The sequence below is a fragment of the Python bivittatus genome, unplaced genomic scaffold (genome assembly GCF_059951505.1).
Source record: "Python bivittatus isolate LINGU-HERP-01145 unplaced genomic scaffold, Pbiv_v1 ctg000410_np1212, whole genome shotgun sequence".
Taxonomy (NCBI): domain Eukaryota; kingdom Metazoa; phylum Chordata; class Lepidosauria; order Squamata; family Pythonidae; genus Python; species Python bivittatus.
Window position 1 is genome coordinate 4484242 of NW_028277067.1, and position 18226 is coordinate 4502467.

General features: G+C 41.3%; 1 protein-coding gene across 5 annotated transcripts in view; it reads right to left on the reverse strand.

The window, feature by feature from the left end:
• Positions 1 to 1892: 1892 nt before the first annotated feature.
• The window catches only part of STAC2 (SH3 and cysteine rich domain 2), a 40520-nt gene continuing 24186 nt past the window's right edge, over positions 1893 to 18226 (reverse strand). For 2 of the 5 annotated variants that reach the window (XM_007422370.4, XM_025177616.2), the window contains exons 3-11: positions 17490 to 17587; positions 13805 to 13898; positions 12983 to 13098; positions 12186 to 12258; positions 10016 to 10077; positions 8432 to 8529; positions 7889 to 7940; positions 5973 to 6110; positions 1893 to 3075 (exon numbers count right to left, since the gene is read on the reverse strand). In XM_007422370.4, the coding sequence (XP_007422432.1) occupies positions 2971 to 3075; positions 5973 to 6110; positions 7889 to 7940; positions 8432 to 8529; positions 10016 to 10077; positions 12186 to 12258; positions 12983 to 13098; positions 13805 to 13898; positions 17490 to 17587 (836 nt within the window). In that variant the 3' untranslated portion in view covers positions 1893 to 2970. The remainder of the gene's footprint in view (positions 3076 to 5972; positions 6111 to 7888; positions 7941 to 8431; positions 8530 to 10015; positions 10078 to 12185; positions 12259 to 12982; positions 13099 to 13804; positions 13899 to 17489; positions 17588 to 18226) is intronic. The other 3 variants (XM_088143396.1, XM_025177612.2, XM_088143395.1) reach the window with 3 other exon arrangements.

Below are 18226 nucleotides of genomic sequence, written 5' to 3' on the forward strand. Positions count from 1 at the left end.
TTCCCATCTTAGCACTCTTGACATGGTGATCATAAGGTCACGGATCTAAATTTTTTTTTAGTCCTGGCAAGCTAGCAAAATTCCTCAAGAATGCCGCTATACATTGAGAACCAGCATGTTCACCAAGACAATGGCTAAATTCCCAGTGTGTGCTCGGTCAGCCTGAGATAATCCCAAACTAGTGCAGAACAAGTGGAAAAGTTCCATTCCACAGTAATTTGAAAACAGTACAAATGTAACTATGCAACAAAACAAGAACTGAAAACCAATTTTCTAAATAGGTTTTGTAACTGTTAGTCTCTATCTAAGCATTATTTATTTTGGAAAATTGGTATTGTGATGATCACGTGCTGCTTGTATGAGCTACTTTCACGGTCCTGGTCCGGAAAAGGCAACATAAATGAGCTTGTGTGCTTAGTGGAAGATTTCCTCTGCCATGCTTTAGTACATCATATTATCCAACAAATATTAAGATGCTTCCTTTTCTTCTAGAATTTCCACTTGATGACATTGATGTTTAAAGATATTCTAACCTCTATTGTCTTTGTATTAACTCTGCAAGCAATAAATTTTCCCAAGCTAGAGGCTGACTCACACATGCATTTACATTATTTGATTTCATTATACTTAGTTTTTGGCAACTGAATGCATAAGCTCACTTACTGAAAGCATTTCAGATTATACAAGCTTCCTGTTTGTGGAATTTGGTCTTTGGTCATATTTGCAAGTCATCACTTAGTGTTGCAAAATTCCATGACAGATATTTAGGCCAATATAGTGACGGCTTTGTGATATGGAAATACCTAGCACAACACTCCAATCTCAACTGCATAAACACTGGTTCAACTTTTCTTGCTTTGCAGCTTGGGATGAATTTTGAAAAGAGGAAGATGTTGATAAGCTTTATTCTGAAATACCCAATGAATTAAGAACTTAATGGAATATTTTGTAACTCTATTTGGGCAGTTTAATGAATGAAATACAGAGAAGACATTTCTGGGGGTTTGTTGGAAGCAAAGGAATACCTATTGCTAAGCTACTAACAGGCTAGGGTCATTGTGTAAGAGCTAAGAAAGAGCTCTGTTTTTCTGGCATGATTTATACACTATAAGAGACGTAAGTAAAGTGCTTGCCTATGTAAACGAGGCATGCATGTACATCATGTTTGAATGTATGTTCTAGTGTACTGGACCATTTATATATAGTATTGGTCTAATGGTGATCAGTGGCCTGTGTCACTGATTACTTGTGTGGTGAGAATAACCCACCACACATCTTGGAAGTATTTCATGCATGCCATCTTTCACAGGTCAAATATTCCATACATAGCTTGTTATATAGAGATAGTCCTTGCTTAACAACCACAGTAGGGACCAGAAAATTGGTAGTTAAGTGGGGTGGTTGTTAAGTGAGTCACCACGTGACCAGACCTGATTTTATGACCATTTTTACGATGGTTGTTAATTGAATCACATGGTAGTTAAGCAAATCCAGCTTCCCCAATGAATGTTTTTTGCCAGAATTTGCTTAATGACCACGATTTGCTTAATGACCATGGTGATTTGCTTTACAACCATCACAAAAAAGGTCACAAATCACGATCACATGACTGTGGGGGGGAGTGACTGCTTATGATGGTCGTAAGTGTGAGTACAGGCCATAAAGCACTTTTTTGAGGCCGTCGTAACTTTGAACTGTTGTTAAATGAACAGTCGTTAAGCGAGGACTACCTGTATGCCAACTGGGCCTTAGATACATAGGATTTAACAAGGAGTCCCTTCTTAACCAGCAAATCAAGTCTGGAAAATACCAGCTTAGTCATACTAGGGATGTCTAGGCAAATACTATGTTAAATAACTCTTTTCAAGTCATAGAATTAAAATCTTCTTTCTTTTCTTTTTCTTTCTTTCATTTTCCTTCTTTTTTTCTTCTTTTCTTTTCTTTTCTTTCTCTCTCTCTTTTTTTTTTTTTTTACAAAAATACATCTGCAAATGACAAGTAGCTGAAAGCATGCTGGGAAAACAAGGAAATTTGGAGTAACCAAGGTTTTTGAACTCCTCCAGTGAGCAATGCAGTAACATTCTCAGTTTAGTTAAAAAAAAAACCATCTGGCTAAGGAAGGTCCCTGAGAAATGGTCGATGCTGCCATCAGTTATATGGTGGGTTATCCACCACACACTGAGGAGCAAACAAAGTTGTACGAGTACCCCCAGGAGCCAGGAAGGGGGACAACAGAATTGCAAACCATTTGGCCTCCTAAAAGGTAAGCAGAAGAGGCTCCAGGATAAGACTCCTCAGTACGTGACCAATAAAAGGCTGTCTATGATTGCCCTGCCACATCATCTTTTTGACAGAAGGTGATACCAATTGTGAGCAAACAGTCACACCAACATACAGAGAAAGAAAACTAACACATAGACCAACACACCAGTGTGGCCTCCTTGGTCAGAGGAGGACTTTGCATGTCCATGGGTAGCTTGCATGCAACACAGAATGACTGGGGAACTTCTGAAAATGGGAGGGGGACAAGAGCCTTATACTAAGATAGACCCCTCCCAATAAGTTAAGGCTAGTTGATTATCAACTGGCATCTGTTGCCAGGGTCCAAAGACAAGAAGAACAAGGGTGAATTACAGCAGAAGAAATCTCCCTCACACTCACAACACAGAGCTCTCACCAAAGACCTTTACAGACTGCAGTGAATGTGACGAGAAACTAAGTCAAACCAGGGTGAATTTCAAGCCCCACATGGATAAAAGCAGTAAGTGGTGCTCCTGCCAGTTCCCCCCCAGCCTCTCATTCGTTCCACAAAAGCTGTTCTCAGGATCCAGTGGGAAGATTCCGTGAAACAGTGATTGTCCAGGTGCTCCGGTATGGGGTGGCCTGGAGGGACGCAAGGCAGCTGCCCTCGCCTTGCAAGGCGTCCTCTTTTATACTTCTCTCACTTTGCTTTTCACTCTCCTTTCACGTTCAAATTTCGGTCAGAGAATCAGCAGGCACCAGCCCTCGTTTTTTGCCACTTGTCACCTTGATGAAACCTTCATTCTCTTTGGTCTTCCCCACACCAACACAGATCTAGGAGAAGCAGGAGAAGGGGTGAGGGGTGGGGAGAATCCTCAATGTTATCAAACGGTTAAAAAAGAAAGCTGCTAAGTGTACTCGTATTATTAACTGCAGAATATGGCATTTCAAGTATGCAATTGCACTAAATAAATAATTATTAATGTCTGTTTTTGTGTGTTGGGGGCATTATTAAAAATCCAGTTTGGATGTTGGTTCAGCATTATTCAGTTAGTTACTTTTGGTTCTAATTTATGGTCAGACAGTTTTTGTGTTCTGTCACAAAGCATTTGACCATCGTAACAGTATTTTAAAACTATGCTTCCCAAGGGCATTTTTAAAATCATAGGCAGCTTTTCTTTTTCTTAAACAAAGCTTGCTCTTCAGCAAGAATCTTCTTGTTCTGGCCATGAAGTTACACTTTTTAAACCACAAAAGCTACAGCAGACGGTCACATTCATAGAAAAAAAAATTCCAAAATACCCTGAAGACTTTGGTGGCTTGTGCTACTGTGTCTCCCCACCTATCCAAAATTTCAGGTGGCAGCTAAAGAGTGGTGTATACAACGTATATAAAAATGACCAAAACTGATCAGTGGCTGTAATAACTGGAAGACTGGTCAAGAGACAGAGAGAAACGTTGTACATGGCACATCTCAACTTCATATTATAGTAATACAGGCATGGAAAAAATAAAATTAGAGAGTGGTTACAAAACAAAGGAGGGAACTGCATTGGGCACTGTTTTATACAAGCCCCTCTGCTGTAATAAAGAGAAACAGACTGGATCCCCTAATTCTGGATTAAATTTTGTGAGATTTCATAGTGCTCTTATATGAAGTTTGAACATAACTCTCCTCTGCATTTGTGCTGTTAACACGCGGTTGTCCAGCCACTCTATGTAGGCTTCCACATATTAGAGAACGAGACTCAGTAACAAGAAAATTTACTAATGTGTGTGTGTGGATAAGTATCTGCCTGCCAACAAGATACATTTTCTAGATATATTTCTGGGTGGCTCACATCATCATCATCATCATCATCATCAAAGCACTTTTCAATGGAAACTCCACGAGGTGCCCCAAGCAGCTGCCTTGTGTTTCTTAACATTAGAACTAGCCCTGTGCTCCAGGGAACCATCCGTATTTCTCACTTGGACTTGCCTCCCATCCCATCCACCACCTACTGCCCCTCCTCTGCTTGGCATCCAAACTGGCTTTCATGCCTTTCTTCCATTATTCATGGCAGCCAGCCCTTCCTTAACTGCCTCAGCATACCTTTGTTTGCTTGAGACTTATTAAAATGTGCCAAAAAGGTTCTGTCGGCTGGCATCTTGCCCACTGAGAGTGGATGCTGGAGCATCAGGCTGACAGAACAAAGTGGCTCCAAGGAGATCCTGAGTAGGTTTTTGTAAGTTCAAAAGGGGTGGGGGGGAGACTTTTGAATGCCCAGAGGGAAAATGCACAGGCTGCAAAGTTAATCCCATTACTAAGATTCTACTAAAACCTTGGGAGGGGGACACTAAGAGCAAGATGCTCTATACACCGAGGACCTTTATATTTAGCTCACCTCTAATATTATTCAGTTCTGTATGGGAATATATCAGTCATCCTTCTCCATCTGCTCCCTTTCCTAACCTCTCATAAAGCTAGCATGGCCACTGGGAACCAGTCTTGTAGTCCTGACTCAACTGAAGATTGGGCAAAAGCTAGCACATCTCTTTGTACAATCCCTGGGCTGCATGCAATCCTTTCATCTTGCTGAATTACAACCCACCTAAAAGTGTCCATGAAGTGTTGCTATTTAATTACATAGTGATTCACTGAAAAATCCTAACTCTACAAAATGTCTACAGTGCCCAACTTTCTTAGTTCCAAGATTTTGGTCCTTTAGCAAAACACAATCAAGGTGCTCCTTGGCTGCTTCCGTGCAGTTGTTAATAATATTACAGAAGATTGTATAAAACATTCACATCCAATTCATCACCATAATCTGAAGCACAGATATTTGCCCCTAAATACTTTAAGGATAGGTAGTTCTGACCTATTATTATGTAATTATGCAGAACTAGTTTAAATGTTAAAGTATAGAGATATTACAGTGACAACTAAGGTATGTATTGTCAAGATGATGGTTTTCCAGGTGTAACATATGGCTGTGAAAGCTGGATCATCAGAAAAAATGGTTGAGTTCAACCTGGACCACACAAGAAGAACAATACTTGATGAAGTAAAACCAAACTGTTCACTCAAACACAAATAAAGATGCTAAAGCTTAAATATTTTAGATGCATATTGTGAAGGGGAGTCATTGGACAAGGCCCTAATTCTTGGAAAAATAAAAGATAGTTCCAAAAAAGGCTGACAGAAGACAAGATGGCTAGGTACTATCAACAGATAACATAATCAAGAACTTGCAAGAATATAAAGCAGTTATTGAGAGACTGTTCCAGCAAAATAATGTCCACCAGGTCACAAGGACTGAAGAACAATACAATTCTGTTTTAGGGTCAACCTGGTGAGTGTTTGGATTCAATAGGGAATACCAGAAATATGGGTTAGATTTGAAAACAAGCCAGCCAAGCTATTTCTGTATTGCTGCTCAAAAACCACATGGACTTGTCCATGAATTTACCAGGAGTCATGCTTGGCTCAAATAAGTCTTCACCTTTTACCTTAAGGGAGAGGGAACCTTTTCTCACAAGGACTACAGAAACGTTATGACCGAAACTGCCACTTTATTTCTCCTTTGGACGACCCCATTCTACTCCCACTTCTTCAAGCTCAGGTAAGCGCCAGCTGAGGGGCAGGGCATGTCTTCCCAGACTTGAACTGACTGCTTGCAGACGGGCTTTGTAAAAGGAAGCCAAAGGCCTTACTTGACCACCTCTATATTTGGGGCATACGTGCCTACCTGGTTTTCTTTAAGGCTCAGCTGTCCCTGTTCTTTGTTCCCACAGAAAGTCCTGCAGCATCTCCAGACAGTTTCACCTGGACGAACTCGCTGGACAAAATTGGCTGGGAAAAAGCCGATGCGGTCTCCCATCTTTCCCTAGGTCACAAAACAAAAACGTCAGCAAGGTCCATACCACAAAAGTCTGTGCTAATGTTTGTGCTATTATACGTTTCTCATCAAGAGGGATAGAAACTTGGCCTCTTAAATTAAAAATTATAAACTCAGACCTGTAATTTTCAGGATTTTAAATAAGAGCCATAGCAAGCAAAACTGTGCCTTGAGAATTGCTCACTTTACAGTAAATACACGCATAATCATGTGTTTGCTGTTTTTTCAACACGCAATAAAAAAAAGTATTTATTTCATCAGGTTTCTATTGATTTTCACTATATAATTACATTTTTTTGTTTTTGTAATGGGTTGTTTTCAAATTTTTATTGTATGTTATGGGTGGGAAGCACCTGGGGGGAGGGTTTTCATAAGGGCAATGTAGAGGGGCAATCTCTATTTAGAAATAAATATCTGAATCAAGTAAAGCATCTGCCATTACACTTGCTTTTACACGATAAGGGTTGGGGAACCATCCTTATTGTTTGCTGCAGGCGATTCTTCAGAATATTGCTTTTCAGCTTCATCACCTTCTTTCTTGAGATCAGCTCTCCCCAACCTGTACTTTACTAATTTGTTGGTACTGCGCCTCCCAGAATGTCCAACCAACATCGCTTTTGTGAATTTTGGTCCCAATGTACATATCTTTAGAGTAGTTCTTCTCAACCTTGGGAACTTCGAGATGTGTGGACTTCAACTCCCAGAATTCTAGGAACTGACGTCCACATATCTTAAAGTTCCCAAGGTTGAGAAACACCGCTTTGGAGCGACAGCTTGGAAAAGCTGCTCTACAGCAGGTACTTCCAAGGTTTGCAGGACCAACAATCTGCATTCCTTGATTGCTAAGCAGATGGTCTTAGGCAGAATGATAGTAGCAACATTAAGGAGTGAGAAATCTGACTAGAGCCCACTGTGTCGGTTTTGTTCTTTGCTGCTCAAAGAACCATTCTATGGTTCATTGTGGAAAGTTGGGAAAAAAACACACTGAAAGAAAGAAAGAAATACCAGGGCAGCCTTCCTCCTGGCCTGCAGACCATACAAGGCTTGTTCCAGTATCTCGGATAAGCACAGGCTATCTATGGTTCTATCAGGGTTGAGGAAAAGAGACCCAGAGAAGTATATAATTGTTTACAATTAAATCATACAATTATAATGATAGAATCTCCAGTTTCTAATACCTTCAAAAGTATTGAGGCACTGGTCCTCCATCCCTTCAGGGTTGCAGGTAGAATCTTTTCACCCAATACCTGAGGGCTGCAGATTTCCCTCCCCCCGAGCTGTTCAGGATCCTGTTCCTTATTATCATTCAGCAAAGCTCTTTTCAGAGAGCTGTAACTCATTGTCACCAGTGTGGTGCAATGGTTAAGGTGCTGGTCCAGGATCAGGAAGACCCGGTCTAGTTCTTCCTAAGCTATGGAAGCTCACTGGATGGCTTTGGCCCAATTCTTATCTCTCAGTTCAACCTACCTCACAGGGTTGTTGTTGTGGGGGGAAAATAGGAGAGGGAGCACTGCATAAGCTGCCTTGGGCTCCTGAATGAAAAGTAGGGTACAAATCCAATCAATCGATCAATCAAACACAATTGGTGGCAATTGTTCAGATATGGAGTTGGATTGTTTTATCCTGATATTTTTTTAATATAGGATAGGCTTATTTGTGTTTTGTGTTTTGCATTTTGATTTATTTATTGATAGCAGAGGATATTTTATTTGAACATGGGAGATACATATTCAGATCTCTGTGTTCTGTCAGAATGTTCTGCTCACCTTCCACCAATCTTCATTGGAATCATCTATCAGCATGATTCGGTCTCCAGGCCTGCAGGGACAGACAAAGTCTGGTTTACCTCCAGCTGCCTTTTGGGTAATGAGATGCAGGGAATGTCACAGTATAAAAAATGTCTGTATGGCATCATTGGGCAAAACAAAATATACCCTACTAGTAATACTTCAGCCACTACTAGCAGGTGTCCTCACCAGCAACCACAGCCTTAATTGTGAGCGGTAGCCCCTTTATTTCATTTTTATATATCTATCTATCTCACATTTATATAGCCACCCATCTCACACAAAGCGACTCTGGGTGGCGTACAACAATTGAATAAAATAACAAATAGGTAAAAACAATCATCATAAAAGATTAAAAAGTGACTATTAAAATGCAATGTTACCAAAAAGTTTAAAAATTAAAATTTTTTAAACCACTTTAAGCCCTATCAGCAAGCTCTCCCAGCCCAAGAACTGACCATTCCATGCCCATCTAATACTCTGGACTTCTACACTGGAAATCTGGGATCAGGGCAGACTTACTTCAGTGGCAGATCATTGTTCTCCTGAGGCAGAAACTTGTAGAGAGCAACATAAGAGTACATGGGTGAGACCTCTTTGCGCGTACAGCCTTGAGCTGGCTAGAGGAAAAGGAATGAGCCAAGAAGAAAAGTTGCAGGCTTTAGATACACAGTGCAGTCTTTAAGGATCTATTCTGAAGTAAATCTTACTAAATTCACTGGGGCTCACTACCAGAGCCTCTGGCTGCAGTCATATGGTATCCGCTCAGTGAACACAACAGCATATATTTCTAAGTAATAACGCCTAAGATTTTGATACATGAGAGGCTGTGTTCAGCTTTGGACTAAAAAGAAAACAACAAAATACCATTTGATGCAAACTGTTCCTACATTTTACAGCTTTTGCAAAATGCTATTTTGGGACAGACTGATAAAGATCTCATGATTTCCAGAACTTGCTACTTTCCGTACGAGGGATGGTGTAGGCTTGTTGGAAAGAATTTGTGAAAGGGAAAGGGTGCAGGGTGGGCGAAACAGGTCAGGGACAGGGCAGAAGGCAGCCGAAAAGTGAAGCTGTGTGAAAGAGCCAGGCACTCAGCTGACAGGGGCCTTTTCCCAGCCATTTTATCCATCCTGAAATTGCTCGTTTGCTTGGCTGTATTTTTTCCACAGTTTTCCTTTCTTTGAAAGTAACACTTTGTTCCTTAAAAAGCTGGACTCTGAACCTTTTAAATTGTTCACAGAATCACAGAGGGGCCATTTGAGCCACTGAATTCAACCCCCATTCAATGAGGAAACCCAGATTAAAGCATTCATGACAAATGTCTGACCCACCCTGTCCAAACATGTCTCGCACATTTCCCTAAGAAACCGAACCCATTGCTGAACTGCGTTAGCTGTCAAGAAGTTTTTCTTAACTTTCAAACAGAATCTGTCTTCCTGACAGAGAACAGGTTAGGGCCTTCTTCTGGATAAAATCTCTCCAAAGAATGCAGTCATGGCCTTCTCAGTCTTCATTTCTCAACACGAAGCACAGTTCCCTTAAACGTGTCTAGTAGGATTTATTTTGCCAGTCATTCTCATTGTCCTTCAATACTTTTTATTTGAGAAATTCTACAGGCATATACAACGCCTGCCTCCTTCCTGACTCACTAAGGAATTTTCTCAGAGTGCACCATCACTGAATAACCAGAGTTTGACAAGAAAGGGTAGAGAATTTCTGGAGTGGACTATGAAATAATTATCCCCAAACAGAAGGTAATCAAGTAGGCTTATTTAAAAATGGAAAGTTGTGGCATGTTGTCCCATGCAACCCTATTTTTAAAGCTGAGCTACTGTACTATACTATCTTTTTTTTGCCCTTGAATTCTAAAAAGGAATAAAACCAAATATAATTTTATAAAAAGTATAACCTTATCATGTGCAATTTCTCCCCTTCCCTGCCTGCCTGCCTTCCTTCCTCCCTCTCCCCCCTCTCTCTGGAGAGAAAAAAACTGGGGAAGGGGCTTATTCATGAAGCCATTTTTCTCAAGTTGCTGGATCCCACATTTTTTGGATGGATCTTTGCTCTTCCTCAATCTTGATATGAAGTGGGTAAATTTTCTACCTGTTGCCCTGAGTTCTTTTCTTCCAACACGGGGCCCTCGCCTTCTGCTGCCACTGAGAAAACTGAAAGAAAAAAGAGAAAGGGTATCAAGGCTCAACATTCCCATATGCAACAACACATACATTCTTTCTTTCCTTCAGTTTTTTCAAGAAAAGGATGCAATCCAGCATCAGAGATGGCAGGAGATTCTGGAGAATTCACTACAAAACAACATCCGGTCAACTGGATTCTTACAACTTACTAAGCCAAGTTTGGTTTTGTCGTAGCACAGTGTTTCTCAACTTCAGCAACTTTTAAGATGTGTGGATTTCAACTTCCCAAGCTAGCTAGGGAATTCTGGGAGTTGAAGTCCACACATCTTAAAGTTGCTGAGGTTGAGAAACACTGCCTCAGCATATAGTGTGAAAGCATCCATTAAAGTTTTTAAACTGTGGTTTATATCTGAGTGTATTTGTGAATCCGGCTAACTGTGGTTTATTCAATAAGCTGTGCCTTAATACAATGCAGGAACCAGAGAATGGTTAGATTCATACATGGCCCTAACTTGATTTCTGTAGGCATCCCTTTTTTCCTCCCCCAGGGAAGAATAAGAGCTACTTATAGAAATAATACAGGAATCCAAGATTTTGCAGAGGCTGGTCTCTGCTCACTATTAAAAAAAAAATCTGCTTATATCTAGAGGCAATGCAGATGCAATCCAAATAAGTGAAGTAAGAGTTTAAGTAGGAACAAACATTATCTTTCTGGGCTCATACATTCACAGGGAGAAAGACTATGACAGATCTAGATGAAATGTTAAAGTTCAGAGATATTACACTGACAATAAAGGCACATATTGTCAAGCCAATGGTTTTCCCAGTTGTAACATGGCTGTAAAAGCTGGACCATTAAAAGGCTGAAGGAAGAGAAATTAATCTTTTGAGTTGTGTTGCAGGAGAAAATTGCTGAGAATAACTTGAACCACAAAAACAAATAAGTCATTCAACGCCAGATGAAGTAAAATCAGACTGCTGGCTAGAAGCAGAAATAATGAAGTTAAAGCTTGAATATTTTGGATGCATAACATGAAGAGAAAAATCTTCAGAGAAGACTGTGGCGCTTGGAAAAATCAAAGGCAATTGAAAAAGAGCTCAACAGAAGACAAGGTGACGAGGTATTATAATTGATGGCACAAGCAAGAACTTATAAGAAATCAGAGAAGCAGTTACTGACAGAGAATCTGGGCAAAATGATATCCTTTGAGTTACAAAGACTAGGAGGTGACCAAACTGAACAACAAGTGATTGGTTGAATTTTTGCAGTCCAGATCTGATATGCCTAGCCTTGAGGGGAAATTTTAAGTACAACGATCTTTGCTGCAATTTGAGGAGTGTTTGTACAGGGGACATTTTTGGCTACGGTTCTAAAACAGCCTCAGCCTCAGCCTCACCTTTAGCATAACATTAAGAGCTGAACACCTTATAAAGTCACAAGCCTCCCTCTCTGAGCCAGTCTTGCCTTTCACAGTATAACTTAAGACTGAAAGTCTGAATTTGCATTGGAACCATTTTTGGCAGAGAATGTTCTTTTTCTGAGATAGATTGTACCAGCCTACCTATGGGTAAGCAAGCATTGAGTAACTCAAAACAAAAGACACAATATGCTTCATGTAAAATAAGATATAATCAGAAAGAGCAAGACTTCTTGCTTTTAATAGAGCAAGAAGTCTACCCTACAAACTTCTGGGATGAATTTCACTTCCAGCCCAGAACAGACCAAAAGAAGGAGATGTACGCTTCCACGGAAATTCTGAATTAGACAATAGCTCTGTTTGGACATTACACCTCTCCGCACAGGAAGGGAGAGCAGAGAGCAGGACCACAGGTTAGCCTTTGCCCCATAGATCTTTTCCTCCTAATTTTGTGCATTTGACAAAGAACGAGAGAGAGAGAAAGAGAGATTGATGTATGTGTCTGTGTGTGGATGTATCTCTGTGCACAAAGGCTAATGCAGGTCGAGCAAGCAGGAATCGATAACAGGGCCAGCATGTGCAACCCTATTCCTCCTTTCATGTCTTACACATGTGCACGTGTGTGCGTGGGGGTGGGGGTAGGTAAATTCTGAGCATGGTTGACAAAAAAAGTTATTTTACATATGTCGTATTGTAAGCGGGAATGGAAGTTCTACTCACCGTTATCAGTCATATTTTCCTCTGCTGTTGATCCACCTGCTTCTGTGTTCTGAGCTGTTTCCTCCTTCTCATTCTGGAAGAGAGAAAGATGTACTGAAGCAAAGAATCAGGCGGGAGTCTAGAATACATGTATGTATGGACGTGTGTGTGTGTGTGTGTGTGTGTGTGTGTGTGTATTCAAGAGCCAATTTAAACAGTTCCATCACAATCACTGGCTCTGGAGGGAAGGGCTTAGGAACAGGGAAGGACTTTGGGAGAGGAATAGTTGCAGTGACTGTCATCATCCAAACCCTCAGAGGTATTCTAGGGTTCATGTATTTTTTTTGGGGGGGAAACAGCACAGAAGTGCCTTGTCATGGCCTTCTTCTGCAATTTCTTTTCAACTTTTCCATCTACTCAGAGCCTTGGGATTCCAAATACTCCTCCATACAAGTACAAATCAGGTTCAATGTTGCTTAGCTTCTTTGAGGTCAACCAAGGTTGGCTAGATGCTGCTACCTGTTTTGACTAGAGGCTCCCTCAAGTTGAGCTTGACTCTTTATGGCATGAGTACCAGTGAAAGAAAAATCTAGCAGCCTTGAAATTAGTTTTGATACAAGAACACGTGTGTATTGCTTTCTTGATTTACTCATAGTTTCCATCTTTCCTCCTATTCTTTTTCACATGTATCCCATTTCCAGTAACATTTCCCCCACTGTTTCCCTCTAGATATTAAACAGGTTTCCCACAATCCCAGTATATTCATCAGGGACCTGTTAATGTTACCAAAATGCAATCTTTGCATTAAGGGACCATACCAGACTCTTGGTGGGAGACTCTGAGGTGCTGCTGAAGCTGGAGCGATTCATGTAGGCCAGAGAAGTACCGTAGCGCAAAGTCTCATAAATGGGATCCACCTTTCCACTGGGGCCTGCTGATGAACAAGAGACACTTCAGAATTGGATTGTCAAGCATGAAGGAGAAGCATAGGAAGCTGTCATAAGCAGGGTCACTTTATTATTTTGTACTCTGATTGGCAGATGCTGTCCTGGGTGGTTTGTAAAATTGCTTGTGTAATGAGCCAAATGAGTTTCCATCAGTCAGATTGACCCACCATGCTTTCTAGTTACAATCTGGATGGATTGAGTTGAGTTGCAATGACCAGTCAAATTCTTGCTAGCTCCCTGGCCCTCTGATAGAGAACCTCTGTTTGCTAAACTGGATCTGGAAGGCTTTGAATTCCACAATGAAGCATTTTTTTCCTCTGTGCAACTGCCCTGCCTCAATGATGGCATTTTACTTGGTGACCTTAGGACCGCTGTCATCTTCCATGTATAACCCTCCTGCATTTTCTCACTGCTTCTTCTTTCTTACCCCAGAACATTTATTAAGGAGGCAGCAGGGGCATTTGTGGGGTGGGCTGTCAGAAGACAGGAACTGTGAGCATGCAGTAGACGCCTGGCCACTTTTTTTCATGCATCGCACATGCATGGCTGCCATCTTGACCCCACCCCTTGGAGAACCATGGCTGGCAGTGCTAGGAGTCAGCAGCCTGGGAGTACCTCATCGTCCTTCTTCAGTGGCTGAGCTTCTGTCAGAAATTTTACCCACAAGTCCTTTGGGAATGACTGAACTCTTACCTGCAGGGGGAGATTCCTTGGCTGGGGCTGGTTGGGGCTGTGGTTCATGCAGCAGCAGAGGAGAACTGAGATTACGGCGGAAAGAGGTTGCCTGCTGAGGAACAAAGGACAGGAGAATATTTCCCTGGCCTACTGTGGAGGACCAAATGCTTGGCCCTCTGCCACGTTACTAAGACGAGAGTGAATTAATATAGGAAGCATGTTTTGCCCCATTCTAGAAAGGTTGCTAAGGACCAGTTTATATTCTATTTCCTCTTTATCACTTAACCCTCAGAGAAATTTTAAGCAAAGTAAAACAGGACAGGAAATAGTCCAGACCTCTGCACATCAGCTTCTGAAAATGGTGATCCTTGGATTTACTCTCTGCTTCTAGAAGTCTGCCTGCAAAATCACAGCAGTATAGTGTAGTAGTTTGGGTTTGGTCTCCGACCAAGAAAGTTTCCCACTCATCCACTGGCCTTGGGTTACTCACTAACTCTGATCTGATCTGATCTGACCAATCAATCAATCTCTTAGGGCTGCTGTGAAGACAAAATGGGAGACCCGCTCCTACTGTTTTGAAATCCCTGGAGGAAAGGTAGAATATAATAAAACAAAAGTTGTGAAATCTGAAGCATACAGAAAAGCAAAATTAGCTTATAGAAACTGGCTCTAAGTGGTACAAAACCTTCACTTTCTGTTTCATAACGTCAATTGGTATGCCACAGAAAGCACATTCAATGCATCATGATAAAACTAGGAAATCAAATTTAATTAGTGCCTGCAGCTTATTGATTTCTCCTTTTGCACAACTAAATAAATAATGCAAGTTTAGCATGTCATAATGTTCACAAATTAGAACAAATTGTATTTTAAAGTTGCTTTCCAATCTTTCTTTCTTAATTGTATTCTTAGAATGGATATCAAACCTCTCCTTTTCCTAGTTTATTGCTCACATGGAGGAAGGACTGCAATGCAAGCAACTGTTTGCATGTAGCAAGACATTGTTCATTTAAGCATGGTTTCATAAGCCACAATTTGTTAAGGGCAAATGTAAAAGAACAAAAACAGAGGAGGTGGATTCAGAAATACCTAAAAAAGTGTTTATTAGTGGCCAAGTGCTTTTTGGAATGTTCTTGAGTGAAAAAAAAATACAAGTGTTTAAAAATAAAACATTTTAATTTATTTTCGATTTGTAGAATGTGTAGGACGAATGGGTTGATTTAGCCAGTGTAAGCAGAAAAACGTATTAGGTAAGCAAGAATTGAGATAATTAATTTTAGGAGACTTTATTTTGAGGAACATGTTCTTCTAAAAACAAGTGGGCTATTTTCCTTGCATAATCTACAAAGTAGTATTTCTGGGCAGCTGGGATTAGCAGTAAGTGTAGAGAAAAATATGGGTTGCAAGAAATATGTATTTTTAGCATGCGGATGAATTTAAAATGAATTTATCTTCATTGATTTGTTTTGTTTTGTTTTATACAATGTAAAGACTTTCTCTTTTGTTGGGGCAATTTTTAAAACCAAACCTGATCACATATGCTGGTTTTGATCTTACATAACAACAGCCTTCCTGGATTGGCCAAAGTTTATCTTAGTCCAGCATTCTGTTTGCCAGAGTGGCCATCCAGATGACTCTGGTGTTCTTAAGCAGCAGATGGGGACACACCCTCCCCCTGTGGAGTCCTTGGGATTCTCTGAGCTTGGTGGCTTTCTTGCAGATGTTTTGTTAGCACTGAAGATGTTACCTAGCCGGGTGACGAAACAACTGTAAGGAAACAACCAAGCTCAGAGAACCCCAAGGACTCCACAATGCAACTCCAAGCTACATATATTCTCTTCTATTGATACCCTCCCCTGCCCTCGTTCCCCTAAGACTAATGTTTGGAGGCATGCTGTCCCCAACCCAGAGGCAACATTCGGTCTCAAGACTAACAAACCTTGTTAGATTTTGTGTCCATCAAATCTTGCTTTAAAGCCATTCATATTAGTAGCCATCACCATGCCATGTGATAATGAATTCCACAAGTAAATTATGTGCTGAGTGAAAACATGCTTTCATTTGCCTGTTCTAAATGTCCTTTCAGTTTGCTTCGTTGGATGATCTCTTCTCCTAGTGTTTTGAGAGAGGGAGAAAATCTTGTCTACTTTCTCCATGTCATGCTTGATTTTATATACTTCAATTATGCCCCCCTCACTCATTTCTTTTCCTAAGCTAAGATTCTCACATGTTCCAGCTTCTCTTTGTAAGGAAGATGCTAAAGACATCTGATCATCTTGGTCTGCCCTGCCCTGCATTTTTTCCAGCTCTGTTTTATCCTTTTTCAATTGTGGCAACCAGAACTGCATTCCAGGTGCAGATATTCCAGACATTACAATGCTGGCTGTTTTATTTTCAGTTCCCTATGGTTTCTCTCCTACCATAGAATTTGCCTAAAGATCTTTTGCCTGGTTAAAGACGATTCAAATCCTATCAGTGTATATCTGAAATTTGGGGAGGGTTATGTGTTGCCTTAAGGTACATCACTTTATGCTTATTTAAACTGAACATTTGTCATTTGATTGACCATTCATCCAGTTTTGAAAGATCCTTCTGGACATCTTTATAACCACAGAACCTATTCAGGTATATGCCTGTTTAGAATACCTGGGATATGTTTTGGAAAAAAAAACAAACTTCAGTGATTTGTTTGCAAGATAAAGCCTGTGTAAAGAAATCCAGTTCCTAGTACTCTTGACACAGAACTTCATCCAACATGCACCAATGAACACTTTGTAGGCACTTCAGAATCCACCCTCCTCTGTTTCACTTTTCCCTATATCACTGCCAATCCTTTTCCTGCAATATGTATGAATGTACCACTGTCTGTGGTACAAGTAGCCCTCACTTAACAATCCTAATTGGGACAGGCAACTCCGTCACTAAGTGAAATGTCACACGACCGGTCCGCTTAGAACAGCAGATCTGGCAATCCCAGTTGCTGACGCTAAGTGAACCTCATGTGGTCTTTAGGCAAGGATCCACCTGGATCCAAGCCATTCTTGGAAAAAGGTAAGGGACTGCCTCCACTTCAGCTCCCCCCATCCACCTATCTCCCCCACATCTGTGCTCATTTGGCTGCCTGCCTACCCGCTGCCCCCACCGCCCAGCCCTGCCCACTGCCACACCACGTGCCACTACTGTACCGGCCAGGCACTTCTTTTGTGCTGGCGCAGCTGGGGCTTCTCTCTTGTGCCCCACCCAGGACCTCTGTTCACATGGCGGCCAGAACCTTTTTTTTTTTTTTTGGTGAAAGAAGGCCTGGCCAGCATGCGAATGAAGGCCCTGGCTACACTGGCGTGAAAGCAGGCAGTGCAAAAGAAGGCCTTGGCTGGTACGTTAATGGTATGTGGTGTGGCAGTAGCAGGCAGGGGCAGCTGGCGGCAGTACATATGTGGGCAGCCAAAAGGAGGTGGCAAATGCGGGTGGGCCTGAGTGGGTCCAAATTTTGTTCATGTGGCCATGGGGGCGGTGCAATGGCTGGAACTTTGAGGACCGGTCGTAAGTCCCTTCATTTAGCACCATTGTAAGTGTAATGCTTTGTAACTTAAGCGAGGACCACCTGCATTATATCTGCCCTGTGTAGACTTTAAAATACAGTACATGCTCTCCCTCTCTGGATCTCTCCATACTAACCCGCGCATAGCTTTGCTTAGCTACTTACTGTCTTGCCCAGGCACTGCTGATGAGAAACTTCTTCTGAACACCACAGATGCACACTAACTTTGCATGTCTTGCATCGTAGGCCTTGCTTGGAGTTTCCTAAAAGTAAAACCAGGACACAAGGGAGCTAGAAGATCTTCTGTCAAGATAATGGATGTGTGTTGGTTGGTATAATATCGAGAGGCGAGGGAAGAGAGGATAAAAGATAGGAAATAGATGTCTGACAGAAAGGAGCAGGCCATATATCCATCTCTATATCCTCTAATGAGGTAGATGAAAATTCACATCCTCCCTAGTCAACATATCTGGAGGGTGGCCCATTACGACCCAATCATCTTCCATTTTTTTTTCCCCATCCCTTTTTCTGGGTTATTTTTCCTCTGCATTCATTGGAAAAAACATTATTTTACTAGTATATTCAATGAGTCCGGAGCAATCGGCAAGCAACAATGCTTTCCAGCAAAGGAAAATCAAACTTCATGGCCTCTAAAGCTTCAACCCACCTCCGATAGCTTCTTGTCAGTCTGCTTGAAAAAAAAAGAAAAAAGAGAAATCAGGCCTGCATGTGTCTCCTTGCTCCTTCACTGGCTGTGCTCCAGCTGTTCTATTCTTTCCCTGCAGCAGATGAAGTACTCAAGCAGATGAAGTACATCAGCAGCCAATGCCATCAACGCATATTTGTCCAAGCATCATCTAGAATCAATGCCTAATCCTTATTAAGTGTACACCTATTTGGGG